The sequence below is a fragment of the Mastigoproctus giganteus genome, chromosome 5, assembly GCF_048544385.1.
Source record: "Mastigoproctus giganteus isolate SK-2022 chromosome 5, ASM4854438v1, whole genome shotgun sequence".
In the NCBI taxonomy this organism is placed as follows: Eukaryota; Metazoa; Arthropoda; class Arachnida; order Uropygi; family Thelyphonidae; genus Mastigoproctus; species Mastigoproctus giganteus.
In genome coordinates this window covers 151,305,570-151,322,856 of record NC_143579.1, presented here as the reverse complement: position 1 = coordinate 151,322,856, position 17,287 = coordinate 151,305,570, and the positions used below count along the sequence as shown (strand labels likewise).

At 35.1% G+C, this 17,287-nt stretch overlaps 1 protein-coding gene across 4 annotated transcripts in view; it reads left to right on the top strand.

Moving 5' to 3' along the window:
* LOC150085768 (tRNA (uracil-5-)-methyltransferase homolog A) overlaps nt 1-17,287 on the top strand; it is a 488,197-nt gene that overhangs the window by 392,170 nt on the left and 78,740 nt on the right. For all 4 annotated transcript variants that reach the window (XM_090374238.1, XM_090374237.1, XM_090374236.1 and 1 more), the window contains exons 11-12: nt 4,598-4,673; nt 12,684-12,800. In XM_090374238.1, coding sequence (XP_090230364.1) covers nt 4,598-4,673; nt 12,684-12,800 — 193 coding nt within the window. The remainder of the gene's footprint in view (nt 1-4,597; nt 4,674-12,683; nt 12,801-17,287) is intronic.

Sequence of the window (17,287 nt, the reverse complement as noted above, 5' to 3'; positions counted from 1 at the left end):
TCCTTTTTCTACTCTCTCTCTCTCTCTCTCTCTCTCTCTGTCTCTCTCTCTCTCTCTCTCTCTCTCTCTCTCTCTCTCAGTCAGGGTTCGTACTGAAAGGATGGGCTTTACGATCTCAGCTAGCTCCAGTAATCTTTAATCTTTTACTTAGTTTTTTATCGTATTATTACAATGATAATACAACACTCCTCTCCTCTCTCCTCAACTTTGTTCGTAAAGCTATTAGTGCAATACGAGGGTGTGGGTAAAGTACCTGCCTGGCAACCCAAATGTCGTGGGTTCGAATCCCGCCTCGGGCTTGGATCAGAGTAATGCAAAAACTTTGGGAGATGCATTATGGCCACAGAAGCCGATGCGCCAATAACTAACAATAAAAAAAATAAAAATAATAATAATAAATAAATACGAGGGTGATACGAATGTTCCTACTATCCTTAATCTCTTGCTATCTTCACCTTTTTTATCTACACTTTCATCCCTTCCAACTCCTCGCTTCTCTCCCGTGCCTTATACCAGGGGTCCCCAAACTTTTATAGAAGCAGGCCATGTATGAATTTTTGGAATATTTGGCGGGCTGAAGAAAATTCCTAATTACTGAAAACTACATTCTCTACATAACTTTCATTTTATGCGGAGAAACAAATTTTATATTTACCTATATCTACAGATTCAAAAATAAATCAATGGATATGTAATATAAAATATGCCAGTTTGTTTATATCAAATTTTAATTATTGCTTATTTATTGTACTAATTATATTAGTAAATTAATAAGAGGAGTTTACCTCAATATAGTACGTGGAACACTTCCGTATGATACCCTCCAGAAATTAAAACGGAAAAAACGAAAAAATCGACAACTTACCGGTACATTAAAGTAAAATATAAATAATTAAAGTAAATTATAAATAATTAAATAATCAATTTAACACAATTCAAAATCAATTCAAAACAATTAAAATTCAAATTAACGCAATTAAAAGAATCTAACGAAAATATTCAAAACGATTCAAAAGTAAGGAAGGAAAATCGTTTTGAATATTTTCGTTAGATTCTTTTAATTGCGTTAATTTGAATTTTAATTGTTTTGAATTGATTTTGAATTGTGTTAAATTGATTATTTAATTATTTATAATTTACTTTAATTATTTATATTTTACTTTAATGTACCGGTAAGTTGTCGATTTTTTCGTTTTTTCCGTTTTAATTTCTGGAGGGTATCATACGGAAGTGTTCCACGTACTATATTGAGGTAAACTCCTCTTATTAATTTACTAATATCATTATCAACGTAGAACATATTGAGTATTACAGCTCTGATTCATACTATCTAATGTACTAATTATAAAAATACAGTCAGTAATACAACAAAATTAATTATTACTTATTTATTGTAATAATTAATTAAACTTAATAATAATTAATGACTAAACTTAATAATTAATTTGTGATAAATAAGTTTAACTGTAATAATTAAACTTATTTATCACAAACGGATTTTGTGATTATTGTACTAATCACAAAAATACAGTTAGTAATACAACAAAATTATAATTAATGCGATGAATGTGGTTGTGTGTGACTAAGTTTCATAATATCTGGTTTTAAAGTACTAGTTCCAATTCTTAAAAAAGTCATGTAAATGCGGGTCAGTTAGACTAAATTGTATTTTTTGATTTTACATATTTAATTTTTGAAAAGATATGCTCACATACACATGTACTTCCAAAAATTGTTGTAAACCTTTCTTGCAAAATTTTTAATTTTTGGATAATCTGACTTGAATAATGATGAATAAAATTGAATTAGATTTTTATTTTTAAATATTCTATTCAGTGCATCATTAGATTGAAGATCTACCAACTCTAATTGTAAATTCTCATCAACATCGTTGACAGGTACATCAAACGGATTTTGAAAACGTTCAAACACCTTTGAATTATTTTTAAAATCAGAAAATCTATCTGCAAAATTTTCTTGCAACAAACTAACATTTTGAACAAAATTTGCAGTGGAAAAATTACAACTAGGCATATTTTAAATAAATTATCGCAACATGGAAAATGTGAAAAATTATTCTTGAAGTAGTTGGCTTTTAAATAACTCCAGTTTTGTTTCAAAAGCTTTGACATTATAATACAATTCATTGACAAGTTTGTCTCGTTTTTATAGTTTCATATTAAGAAAATTGAGGTGTTCACATATATCTGTTAAAAAGGCAAGGTTCCACAACCATTTGAGATCTGACAGTTCCAGAATAGATTTCAATACGAATAAGTAATTATTTACTTTTTGCTGCACCATTTTTGAACATCGTTTCTTTGCTGCCAGCACTCTCCCTTTTCAGCAAGACTAGTTGGATTGCATTTGGTTTGTTGTTCAGTTTGTTTGTTGATTTTCACATATCATTTAATTTTGTTAATTGGTAAGGTAATAAAAGTGTAGATTTGTGCTTTATATCTTCATTTTATAGCCTGTGGATAGTATTTCTCAGATTTTCGCTTATTAGAATTGCCAATTAATAGAATCAAAATTCAATTTGCAAATGTGGTCACAATAACTGTCACTTCCAGTAATCATTTGATGGCACCAGCATAAAAAAAAATAATAATAAATAAATGTTGGCTCATTCGAATTTTGAACACTGTATTAGAAAAATAATTACATTGTACAGAAGTATAGTACAAAAAAAGTTTATATTACAATTGTACATGGCACTGAAAAAATCTAAAAATTATTACATTGTACAGTTTGTGGTTTAACCTACATTAATTTTCAAAATTCAAGCTGTGCCCCACCAGCTTGAATGCACAACCTTGCTCATTTCCCTATAAAACATGTAATGCGCAATTGGACTGCATTATGAACATGCCTTGTGACACCAAAAATTCACTGAAGTAGTATATCTTTTGTATTTGCCCTTCAGTGAATGCAGCAGCTAATTGAACAAACCACAATAACAAATCCATATGTTACTGAACCAATTCATTCAGATAACCATGACATATCCAAACTGAAGTGTAGTTATATGTCATGTTTGTAGTACAACTGCAGTCATGTTTACAGAGGGCTGTACTCAAAGAGTGGTGACAGTTCATTTTGCAAAATCCAGCTTAAATGACATCAGATGTTGTCATGGAGGACATTGTTTAAAGAATAAACAAATCTGGTGGAAGGACACCACATTTAACTGTTCTGTATGTATTCTTATGGGCCTATAAATGAAGTTTGTTGTTCATACTGTCACAAGTAAAATGTGCCTCTCCAGTGAACAAAATATACACTGAATGATCACTGAATTATGACCACCCTATGAAAACTGAATGTGACCCGTTGACCATGTGAGGTACGAGAGTGCGGAGTTAGTCGAAGGTGTCAGTGGTTCAGTATGTAGTAAAATTCTGAGTGTGATGGATAAAAGGAAGGATTTATCGGACTTTGATAAAGGACAGATTGTGGGTACTCCTCCGATATCAATCCCATAGGTCACTTGTGGGACACTATGGAAATGCATATCAGGTGTCTGGGTACACCAATCACCTCCATACCTGCATTTCTGACCGCATTACATACAGCTTGATTGGCCTCCCGAACACTTCCGACATCTTGTGGAATCAATGCCACGATGGCTGCTGTACTGAGGGCAAAAGGAGGACCCATCAAATATTAAGTGGGTGGTCATAATTCAGTGACCGCTCAGTGTATATTAATTCATTTGGGGGGTGTGCATGAACTGTTGACAGAATTCCAACTGGTTACTCATATCTATAGGTTCTATGAGATAGCTACCCATGTCTATAGTAGGCTATGGGCATAATCGAATGATTAATAATTGATTATTTCAATAATTGATAATGGCATTTTCATAATATATTATATGCAAATTCTATTTTACGAAATCAAATCAACAACAGCAGTAATGATTTCATAATCAGCTGATATGCATATAAACAATTATGAAAGTGGTATAATCAATTATTTCAATTTTGACTCTCGATTATGCTCATTACTAGTCTATAGGTTCTATAAGGTGCTCAACTTGCAGCCCATAGTTGGATACATGCTGCTGTGGGCAGTGGTTATCAATTTACAATTATCTCTACATTTTGAAAACTCATCGATCCATAACTGTTGAGGATTGGACCCATGCTATCATTATATTTTTTACTCAGAATGACCCCAAATATCACCTTCAGAAGTAACAACATAAAGGCATAGGACACCCTGTATATACATTTGGACTTGCTAAAGGATTAATCAAAATTCAATTTGCAAATGTGGTCAAATTAAATTAATCAAAATTCAATTTGCAAATGTGGTCAAATCAAATTAATCAAAATTCAATTTGGAAAGCTTTGAAATCCATTAGTAAAAGAACAAGCATTTGTATATACTAAACAGATTTAAAATAAACCTAAAACTTTTTAAAGAAAAATTTTTTTAAAAAGTTGAGCACCTTTAAGGTTCTATGGAATTGTATTTATCACAATTTCAGTGAAATCACTACTACTGTGTATTCAGACATCATTAAGATGTCTGAATATTGATAACCTTTTATAGTGTTTATCAGAAAATCTTTATTATTCTATTATTACAGGTAGTCAGCAGGGTGACTGGAATAGAATGTTGTTCACAGGCTGTTGAAAATGCAAGAAGTAATGCACTACAGAATGGTAGGTTTGTATTGTTCTTAAATTAAGAAAAAGAAAAAGGAAAAAAAATCTATAACTTCATGTTTTATCTACTTCTCCCAAACATTTTATCTAATTCTTCTTTCAATCTACATATTATGCTTCTGATGGGGTTACAATTAAAGCTTCTTAGTTTTTTAGCATTAGTATTAGTGGAGGCATACGATGCAAGAAAGCAAGCTTAGGCAGCATCAGGCAAGACTTCCCCTTAACAAAACCATGCTGTGTCCGAACTATAACTGAAGCCTAGTGTAGATGACCCTGCAGTGCTTCTTTAACCAGTGCATTCATTAATTTTCCTGGAACAGAAGTTAAACTCACAGGTCTATAATTACTTGTGTCAGCCTTTGATCCTCCTTTGTGAATTGGGGTCACATTTGCACATCTCCAGTCCATGGGTACCTCCCCTGAGTCCAAGGAAGCCCTCATAATTATGGCTAAGGGTTTGCTTACTTCCTTTGCTGCCTCCTTTAATATAACTGGATAGATCCCATCCACCCCAGGTGCCTTTCTTGTGTTTATCTTCAACAATTTCTCCTCCACTTTACTCTCAGTTATTACAAGATTCTACAGCTTACTGCCAGAGTTGAATACACCTCTGGCATTCCTCTCGCTGAATAACTCCTCATATGTGAATGTCGATGCAAAATATTCATTTAGTTTGTTAGCTACCTGAGCAGGATGACATCAAGCTCCTTGATATCAAGTGACCCATTGATATCAAGTGGATCAATCTGATTCATCCCTTTCCTTCTAGAGTTTACATAAGTAAAGAACACTTTGCTGTTTTTCTTTGCATCTCTTGCCAAAGATATCTCGTAATCTGCCTTCGCCTGCCTAACCTGCTTTGTAACTTGGTTACAGATCAACTTGTATCTATCATAGGCTTCTGTATCACGTGTTAATTTGTATCTATCCCATGCATTTTTCTTCTCTGCCATATGTCTCATTAGTTCATCTGACATCCATTAGGCCTAAACCTTGAACAGTATTTCTTAGTTGGTATGTAAAGCCTAGTAGCTTCTTTGAATGCTGTTGGTAACATCATCAGTTGGTCCCACTGTATAGAATTTAAATACTGTCTCAGTCCATCGTAGTCGCCTTTACGAAAGCAATAATCCTTCCCTTTACCTCTTTGAGTAAATCCCACTTCAGCACACTGTGATCACTGCCACCTAGTGGTTCCTTTATCTGCAGATTCTTAATGCATGAAGAATTACTACTGATAATCAAATCAAGAGTATTACTCCCTCTAGTTGCCTCCCGAACATGCTGATGTAGAAAACAATCATCCACTAAATCCACAAAAGCCTTGCTAGTGTGTGAGTGACCAGCCCCCAAATTCCAGTCAATATATGGGAAATTAAAATCCCCCATTATAAGACTCTCTGATTTACTGGCCCACTCTATTTCCCTGTACAGTTTCGTATTATACTCATCAGAGTCATTATGCCTATAGCACACTCCTACTCTCAATTTTGATCTCCCAATGCTTATGTCACACCAAACTGACTCTACACTGCACTGTCCAGCAATGTCGACTGGCTTCACTTCCTTGGATTTTATGTGTTTCTTAACTAATAGCATAACCCCTCCTCCCTTCCTATCCTGTCTATCCTTTCTGTAGACATTGTACTCCCCCAAATTCCAGTTCTGCATTCCTTATATCTGTGTGACACCACGTCTCTGAAATCCCAACAATATCTGCCTTTTATTTTTTGAGCAATGCCTCAAATTCATCAAATTTATTTACCAAACTCCTATCATTGGTGTACACACAAGCATACATGCACCTGTTCTTTTTCTTAGCTACCCTAACACAACTGATGTGTTTACTTGTACCACAATGATTCCCAGCAGTCTCTGAAATATCCTGCATCTTATTTTCCAGGCTGCTGCTCATTCCAATAGAAGCAGTGCAAGAATCACTTTCACCTCTACCATTGATCTGTTAGTCCTTGTATCCCCCCAGTCTAGCAGTTTTCCGACCCACCTAACACTGCCTCGATAGCATCAGCAAACATTCTTGCACCCTTTCTATTTAAGTGTATCCCATCCCAATTGCAGACACTTTCAAATTCAACCCCTAATTCACGGCTTTTTTTCAACAGTGACCTGTACTTGTTAAGTAATTCCACCGGTCTTCTACTCTTAATATCATTAGTGCCAATGTGTACAACTATATCACCTTTTGTACCCTTAAAAGATGATATCCGCTCTACAATGTCATCAACCTTTGCCCCTGGCAGACATACCCTGGTCCTGTTCCACCCATCTTTTTACAAAGCATGTTTCCCGTTTCCCTGACAATAGAGTCACCAACAACTACTAGTTCCTTTGGGACCAGCACCTTGTTCAGGATGGCAAATTGTTCACAATATATCTTCTGTTAGTGAGGGTGAAATCAATTTCATTAGTTGTTAATCCACTTGGGTTCTTCCGACCCCGGATGCCAAGCAATTGTGACTGAGCGATTTTTTTTGTGCTTTCACTGCGATTATCTAAAAGGTGAATTATAGTTATCTTTTATGTTTGTCTCCTTTTATTTAATAGCAGCTCATTTATCAAAAGTACTGGTAGATAGTGAGGAAGGAAAGTAACCTTTCTTTATTTTAATGGTCGGCAGAGTAGTGTCTCAGTTTTATTGAGAATTAAATTGAATGACAATTACTGATGATAATGTCTTTCTCAGTTGTTCCTAACATATTAAATCAATATGCAATATCAGCTACACATTCACCTCTTTCGGTTTGTTCAGTGATGCAAAGATACAGATATTCAAATTTGTGAACTTTTTAAATGCACTAATTTTGTTTTTGTCCAAAACCGATTCACTAGCATCATCTTTCCTTTTTTGTGGGTTTTCCATAACCAGGCATTTTTTACAATTAAAATTGAATATATTTAATATATTATTATGAATTAATAATAATTATGTACAGTACAATGCACTGGTATCAACAATTCACCAAATCAAAAAATTACAAATTTTATCCCTAAAGTTTGCTTTTAATAATGAAAATTATTCAAATGTTCCAAAATCCAATTCCAAAACATACAATCTCTGGATGAAGAGTGTTATGTGCAGCACATGACCGTGGAATGTTTGCTTGCTTCTTTTTTTTTCCTTTGATACTACTTGTATGATATATCTTGCATAAGATGAGATGAAAAATGGAAGAATTGTTGAATTGTTTTTTTTTTTCTCTGACTAATTGGAAACAAAAACAAATCTAATATATAAATATGCAAAAAAATCAGTCAAAATTTTGTGAACTTGAAAAAATACATTGAGTGCACATTCTGTTCAATATTTATTCTGTGGCATGATAACATCTGTTGCTGATAGGCAGTATTAAATTTTACTCATTTGAACTGGAAAAAAAAAATTTTCTCATGCCTCGAATATGCGTGGCCAAGCAGATATGACAGAGATTTTTTTTTAATGTGTTCCAAAATAAAAAATACAGTAATGTGTGGATATCATGGTAAGTGGTATCATGTTTACGGTTGATGATTAAATTTGTGAATTCTTTAAGCAGGATTTTTTTTTTTTTTTTTCTTACTGCCCAAGTAATTTTGGTGCCTATGACTATAGAGCCTATGTATCCAGTCAGATTCATGTATGTAGAGTAGAGCTTATTTATTAAAGGCTAAATAAAATAATGCAAGGTTAATGCACAGCAGTCTAGCAACAGTCAGACTTGATGACAGCTGTAATCTGAATAATGTACCATTATTCAGATTACAGCTGTTAAAGTGAACAATGAAAAAAAAAATCCAAGGTTAACATATATCATTGAAACCATCAATTATTCATGTGATTACAGCCAGCACTCATGGCTTGAAGCACTGCATATAGTCAGTTGTAACAGTACTAGAATTGTAATAGTTGAGTGCTGGCATTCCTTACACGTGCATAATACTGTGTTACCGGCACCAGAGTTGTGATTTACGATCATGCCCAGTCGGCTTCTGTTATTTCACCCATTGTTTATGTATACTCAGCACACCATTCACTGACTTGCTGATAAAGGGACACCTCGCCCCAAAAGCTTCTCTTTTATTGCTTTTTATTTTTATATATATTTTAACGCTTTTATGTATTTTATTGCTTTTATTTTATATCTGTTTTAGTATTTTAATTATGTATCTATCTAGTTATTTTAATAAAGTTTAACTTAAACCAGTCTGACTGTTGCTACTAGAAAGTATATAGCGATATGCAGCCTGAAGCTCAAGGCCTGTTTTCTAATAGAAATGTAAGTTTTTGACATGGAATTAATATATTTTTTTTGAAATAAAGTTAATGGAAAACAAACTGTCCATTAAGACAATCAAGAAAGTTTATTATTCATACTTACCTAATGGAAAGAATTTTAGCATTTGGATTACTGGTTGCTGTGTATTAGTCAAGGAAAAGAAGTACTTACCTATGAAGAGAGAAATGTCTTGTCTTTTGCATTGATCTAAATAGTGCTTTATTTCTTATTACCTGTTCTTCATCATTCATTGCAGAATTACAATTGTTTAGTTGAGATAAGAGATTGAAACATAGCAGTTGAACTTTTCTTAAATGAGTGAACCCCAGCCTTAAATTGTTTTTGTGGTTGTAATTTTGTCACATGTTTACTCTTTTGAAGTCACAGTCACTCAGTGTCTGGCAACAGTCCACAATTATATAATAGGAAAGAATATAACAAAGAAATATAAATACAGTAAACCCCCGCTATTCGCGGGGGTTACATTCCTGAGAAATGTCGCGAATACTGAGTTATAGCTCCCATAGTAATAAAGGGGTTCCGTTCCAAAGTACGAAATATATAAGAAAAACTAGTCTAAAATTTTGTCTATGTATGTATTATATGTACCTTCATAATATGACTGTACGTAGACAGTACATAGTGAAATGAAAGCATATGGCATCGAAATGAAAATAAGAAACAATTTAATATTAAATGTAATATTTATTAGATATTTCAAACAAATCTTTCAAACTAGCAAAAAAAACTTATCCGCCAGTACTATCACCAGTTTCGCTAAAGTGTTGATAAAGAAGTTTTGCCTTTTCACGAATGATGAGTGAACTTAACGGAATTTTATTTTGAGTTCGGTCTTCTACCCACAGATTTAAAGCCTTTTCCATTTTTTCTAATTTAACATCACGAGTTACAGAGCAAATTTTTGAAGCAATTAGCGCGTTTTCACGGGCACTACGGCGAATTTTTTCTTCCGATTTTTTTATTGATCGTACTGTTGACTCATTGATTTTATAATATTTTGCCACTGAAGAGACACTTTCACCATTAGAAATGTTGTCTAATAACTCAATTTTATTCGCTAATGTCATCACCTTCTTTGATATTTTCACATTTCCCTTGTTATTCGTAGCCATATTTTTGTACGGGTAAAAAAGAACTTGTTCACAATAAAGGCACTTTCTTCCGTTAACACACTCGAAAAAGTCTGTTTACACTAACACACTGCAAAACGGTAGATTTATCACTTTTGTAAGCATATCAGTTTATAAATTGATAAATTTATTCAATTTATAAGAATATAAATTAAAAGCAAACGACCAAACCTTCCATGACAAGTGCATAACACATACTGAACAAGGATTAGCGAGAAACATCCACGCTCGCGATTTTATCACCCCTCTCCCCCCACCCACTGAACGCTGTTTTGACGGGGAAAGATAATTTTAGCCATGCCCATGTTTTTTATGGCGGAAAATATTCACGGCGCTTTAAAATTCACATTTTTGTAGGTTTCATTTTATATTAAATCAGCAATCGCGAATATGCAAAACCGCGAATACAGATACCGCGAATAGCGGGGGTTTACTGTATAGGAAATTAGAAAACCTGTCTCATAACAGAAAGTACCCCACAGCATTTTGCTATAAGAAATTAGAATATAGGAAATTAGGAAACTTGTCTCATAACAGAAAATACCCTACAGCATTTTGCTATAATGGCACTACCAATACTTGTATTCAAGCATAAGACCACAAAAGGAAGTCCAAAAGGTGAATACAGACACCTTGTGAATAAAATGTAAAACTAAAAGAAAGAGAAAGATTAGTTTGATTCACCACTGGTTGACATCAGAATTTTTATTTTGTAGCATTGTTCTCTTATGTCAGCCTGTAGAGGACTCGTATTTAAGTTTGTGCTTTCCTTAGTTCACCTGTCATCAGGGAACTTCAGGTGTGGTTTTATCAGGATTGTCCCTATATCTGTAGAACCCAAAAAAAAAAAAAAAAAATCATATTTCTACGGTGAACTATTGAGAAGTAGCCATTCACTGGTGCCTCTTTATGACCTTAAACACAGTGAAATAAGTAAACCACAAAATTAAATACATTAAGTCCACTAAAATTTATCATAACAAAATGAATCTATAAGATGTAAATTTTGTTCTCAACTAATTGTGAATTGACTAAGCCAAACAAAATTCAGATATGCAGAGTGAAGTATATAGAATCATAATAAAGGAATTAATAAAAAATAAAAAATTAAACTATAATAATACCAATTAGTCTAATAAAATCTCAGTCTAATAAAATAAACAACATTAATTTCATTTTAATAAATGCGATAGGCCTCAGCTGATCTCATTTATTTTATTTTATTTGTTTTATTATTTCCTCTATAATTTTGTATACTTTAGTTTGCGTTTCATTTGGCTTGGATTAGTTTGATTCACCACTGGTTGACATCAGAATTTTTATTTTGTAGCATTGTTCTCTTATGCCAGCCTGTAGAGGACTCGTATTTAAGTTTGTGCTTTCCTTGGTTCACCTGTCATCAGTTGTGTAGGAGAGCCAGTTAATGTTTGGCTCCTTCTGAGCAGTCCACTCTGCAAATGTGACTTTCTAGGTTTTACAGGTGTGGGTGCTCCTCTGATGAAATTACATGTGGTTTCATTCCTTTCTTTTAGCTTTTCATTATTTTTAAGGTGTCTAAATTCACCTGCCAGATTTACTTGCATTTACTGTCAGACTTATTTGCTTGAATACCTGCTTCCAGCTCATGGACATTTTGCCAGTGATATACAGGGATTTTTCCAGCAGAGAAAAAGTGAGTATCCTGTTGTATAAGGCAATCTTGAGTACTGTATGTAGGTCTGGAAGCCTCATTTTAGGAAGAACATGAATCTATTCGAATGGGTGCAGAGCAAATGAGTTTAGTGAGGAGAACAAAAGGTGCTCTTATCAAGAGAGGCTCCAGTTCTGCAATTTGCAGTGTTTGGAGATAGGCACCTGTGAGGAGTCTGATTTAGTTGTTTAAGGTTTTGAATGGATCGAAAAGGCTCAATACTGATGGCATTCTTCCTCTTACTCAGCTATGCATATGAGGAAATATAAATTCAAATTGAGGAAGGATGGTTGCAGGATAGATGTGAAAAAATTTGACTTTATCCAGTGGATAGTTTATTGTTAGAATAAACTTCTATCTGGTGTTGTGGAAGTAGGTAGTTTGACGAAATTCATGAAAAAAAACTAGGCAAGCTATTAGAGAAGATGGACAGGTCATGTGAGAAGTGTGTATGGGTTTTTTTTTTTTTTTTTTGTTGGTGCTGTTATAAGCTTGCCTAATTGTATTGTTTGCCACTACTAATACTATTAGTATAAAAACTGCTGTGAATTAAATTGACACTTCCCTTGCTATGCAACTGCATTGGACTATGCATAAAAATCTGTTAGGGTACTTGCTGTTGTGAGGGTAGGCTCTCTGATTTTGTATTTCTTCGTTATATCCTTTTCTATTGAAAATTAAATAAAGAACTTTATTTTTTTACTTTTGCATACATGTAACAGCAGTTCCTAGCAATCATAACATTTGCTAGTTAATTATTATGTAATAATAACACAGCATGTATGTCTTGAAACTTTATATTCCTTCAAAGATAACAAAAAAAAAAAAGACGCGTATCATATTATTACATAATAATTCTGTAATTTTTTTTCTACTCTTTTTATTTGAGGCATCACTAATGCTGAATTTATCTGTGGAAAAGTAGAAGATGTGATTTATGATGTTATGCAACATGTTATTGGGTCTGATATCCTTGCTGTCGTTGACCCACCTAGAGCTGGTTTGCGTAAGTATATTTTGAAAGTTAAAGAATTTTGTGCAATAAAAGCATTGCAGTTGACTTTGAGTTAATTTTGAGTTGTATCATGTCAAATGATTCATAAGAAAATGAAAACACTGATGACAAACCATTGGTAAAAATACAAAAGTTGAAATGCAAATGTACAAACTGTGTTTATTAGTCTTAGTGGAAAGCATTTTCAATAAACATTGTTTTTTACATACCTAGATTATTTTTCTTTAGGGTGTGCTTAATGACACCAAAGTCATCAAAGCCAGCCAAATACATAAAAAAATAATAATTCAAAACTGTTGCATGCTTTCTTGAGGATCTTATATATCAGGGGTGGCCAACAAGTCAATTGCGGCTTTAATTTCGGGCGATCGTGATGAATTTTAAATATATATAAAAATAGATTAGTCAAAATCTAAATGTTATTCATTTATTGAACTATGTGACTACTCTTTTTGCCACTCACCCGCTACACTTGTCTAGTGAAAATTCATGCAGTTACATTGTGGAGAGCATAGTATATGTGTCGAATAGTGGATGAATCTACAGATGTCAATGATACAGCTGAATTGCTTGTTTTTATTCATATGGCTTTCGATGATTCTGCCACTAGAGAAGAACTGCTGGGTATGGTTTCATGAAAAGAAAGAACTAGGGGTCTTGATATATTTGATACATTCAAAAATTTTATTGAAAAAATTAAATTACCACTATTTAAGCTTGTAACATTAACAAAAAATAGTAGTAGTGGCATGTAATGCAAGAAAGCAAGCATATGAGCTTATGCAGCATCAGCCAAAAAAAAAAATAAAAAAATTACAAAACAATCCCCACTAAATATTTGTCCACTTCCTCCTTTTATTTATTTAACCTATCAACTTCCACAACGACAGATGGAAGTTTGTTCCAGCAATTAACCACCCGCTGGCAAAAGGCAAATTTCTGCACATCTATTCTACATATGTCCTTCCTCAATTTCAATTTATGCCCCCTTAGGTTCATAATCTGAACAAGGGGAAGAATCCCATCAGAATTCAGCGTGCTCAACCTATTCAAGGTCTTATACACCTCAATCAGATCACCTCGCAGTTGCCTAGTCTCCAGCTGCTCAATTTGCAGAACACAAGCCTCTCCTGGTAAGAGGATCGCTTCATGCCCCCCCCCACTCTTATTGCCCTTCTCTGTACACGCTCAATCAAATCTACATCCTTCCTAAAATGAGGCCTCCAGACCTCCACGCAGTACTCAAGGCATGGCCTGACCATTGCCTTATACAGAGGGACAATAACCTCCTTTTCCCTGCTAACAAAATTCCTTTGTATCATTGACAACACCCCATGACCTGCCCTGGCACCCTGTCTGCATTGCTCAGATAAGTTCATATCTGACTGCACAATTACTCCCAGATCTTTTTCATTTTCTACCACCTTAAGTGTAGTACCTGCACTGTCTGCAATTCTGCCCAGACACGATAGGAGGGAGTATATGATGAGAGCCTTGTCAATCGATTCGGCCCTGGAAAGATTGCAAGGCTCAAGGGGTAGAATTTTTTTCAGCCTGGACTGTGCTTGTTAACAGGAGAGACTGCTTCTACAGGGAGGGGATACACTTAAATAGAAAGGGTGCAAGAATATTTGCTGATGCTATCGAGGCAGTGGTAGGTGGGTCGGAAAACTGCTAGCTTGGTGGGATACAAGGACTAATAGATTAACAGTAGCCAGTGGCAGAGGTGAAAGTGATTCTTGCACTGCTTCTATTGGAATGAGCAGAAGCCTGGAAAACAAGATGCAGGATATTTCAGAGACTGCTGGGAGTCATTGCAGTACAAGTAAACACATAGGTTGTGTTAGGGTAGCTAAGAATAGGAACAGGTGCATGTATACTTGCGTGTACCCCAGTGCTAGGAGTTTGGTAAATAAATTTGATGAATTTGAGGTATTGCTCAAAACATCAAAGGCAGATATTGTTGGAATATCAGAGACGTGGTGTCACACAGATATAAGGAATGCAGAACTAGAATTTGGGGAGTACAACGTCTACAGAAAGGATAGACAGGATAGAAACGGAGGAGGGGTTATGCTATTAGTTAAGAAACATAAAATCCAAGGAAGTGAAGCCAGTCGACATCACTGGACAGTGCAGTGTCGAGTCAGTTTGGTGTGACATAAGCATTGGGAGATCAAAATTGAGAGTAGCAGTATGCTATAGGCCTAACGACTCTGATGAATATAATAAGAAACTGTACAGGGAAATAGAGTGGGCCAGTACATCAGAAAGTCTTATAATGGGGATTTTATTTCCCAGATATTGACTGCAAATTGTGGGTTGGTCACTCGCACACTAGCAAGGCTTTTGTGGATTTATTGGATGATTGTTTTCTACATCAGCATGTTTGTGAGGCAACTAGAAGGAGTAATGCTCTTGATCTGATTATCAGTAGTGATTGTTCATACATTAAGAATCTGCAGAAAAAGGAACCACTAGGTGGCAGTGATCACAGTGTGCTGAAGTGGGACTTACTCAAAGATGTAACTACCATCATGTGTAAAGGGAAGGGTTATTGCTTTCGTAAAGGCGACTACAATGGTCTGTGTCAGTATTTAAATTCTATACCGTGGGACCAACTGATGATGTTACCAACGGAAAATTCAAAATGGGAAGGATTCAAAGAACTTATCTTGGAAGCTACTAGGCTTTACATACCAACTAAGAAATATTGTTCAAGATTTAGGCCTAAATGGATGTCAGATGAACTAATCAGACATGTGACACAGAGAAGAAAAATGCATGGGATATATATAAATTAACACATGACACAGAAGCCTATGATAGATAAAAGTTGATCTGTAACCAAGTTACAAAGGAGGTTAGGCAGGCGAAGGCAGATTACGAGAAATCCTTGGCAAAGGATGCGAAGAAAAACAGCAAAGAGTTCTTTACTTATGTAAACTCTAGAAGGAAGGAGATGAATCAGATTGGTCCACTTGATATCGATGGTTCAACTGTTCATGATCCTGCTCAGGTAGCTAATAAACTAAATGAATATTTTGCATCGACATTCACACATGAGGAGTTATTCAGCGAGGGGAATGCCAGAAGTGTATTCAACTCTGGCAGTAAACTAGAGAATCTTGTAATAACTGAGAGTAAAGTGGAGGAGAAATTGTTGAAGATAAACACAAGAACGTCTCCTCGGGTGGATGGCATCTATCCAGTTATATTCAAGGAAGTAAGCAAACCCCTTAGCCATAATTATGAGAGCTTCCTTGGACTCAGGGGAGGTACCCACAGACTGGAGATGTGCAAATGTGACCCCAATTCACAAAGGAGGATCAAAGGTCGACACAAGTAATTATAGACCTATGAGTTTAACTTCTGTTCCAGGAAAATTAATGGAGGCATTGGTTAAAGAAGCACTACGGGATCATCTAGACAAGACTTCAGTTATAGCTTGGACACAGCATGGTTTTGTTAAGGAGAAGTCTTGCCTGACCAAGTTGATTGGATACTATGATGCAGTCACAAAAGAACTGGATGCAGAGAATAACTTTGATATTATATAGTTGGATCTTAGAAAGGCTTTTGATACCGTTGCACATGGAAGGCTGCTGAACAAATTGGAGAAGTGTGGCATTTGAGGCAAATTGCTGCTATGGTTAAAGGGGTGGTTGAGAGGGAGAAGACAGAGAGTGGTAATCAATGGACACTCCTCATCGTGGACTAATGTTATTAGTGCAGTCCCTCAGTGTTCAGTGTTGGGTCAATTGTTTTCTGTGTGCATTATAGCCTTAGTCACTAATGCGCCAAAAAAATCCCCATTGTTTTCTGTATTTATAAATGATATTGATAATGGTATATCAAGCTTAATGTCTGAGTTTGCACATGATACAAAGGTCAGCAGGTTTGTCAAGGAAACTAATGACACTATGCTGCTGCAACAGGATCTGGAAAGGTTGAGCAGATGGGCTGAAAGGTAGCAAATGAAGTTTAACATTGACAAATGTAAAGTACTACATATTGGAAACAGCAACCCCATAGCAATGTATCAACTGTGTGGTACTACACTGACAGTGGTAGAGAATGAAAAGGACCTGGGGGTAATTGTGCAAGCAGATATGAAGTTCTCTGAGCAGTGCAGACTGGTTTCAATAGTAGCTCATGGTGTCTTGTCAATGATATATAGGAATTTTTCTAGCAGGGATAAGGAGGTGATTATTCCCTTGTATAAGGCAATGGTCAGGCCACACCTAGAGTACTGTATACAGGTCTGCAGGCCTCATTTCAAGAAGGATGTAGAGATGCTGGAACGAGTACTGAGAAGGGCAAGAAGATTAGTGAATGGAACAAACGGGTGCTCTTATGAAGAAAGGCTTAAGTTGTGCAAATTACCATGTCTGGAGACTAGGCACCAGCGAGGTGATCTGATAGAGGTGTATAAAGCCTTGAATGGTTTGAGCATGCTCAATGCTGAAGGGATTCTT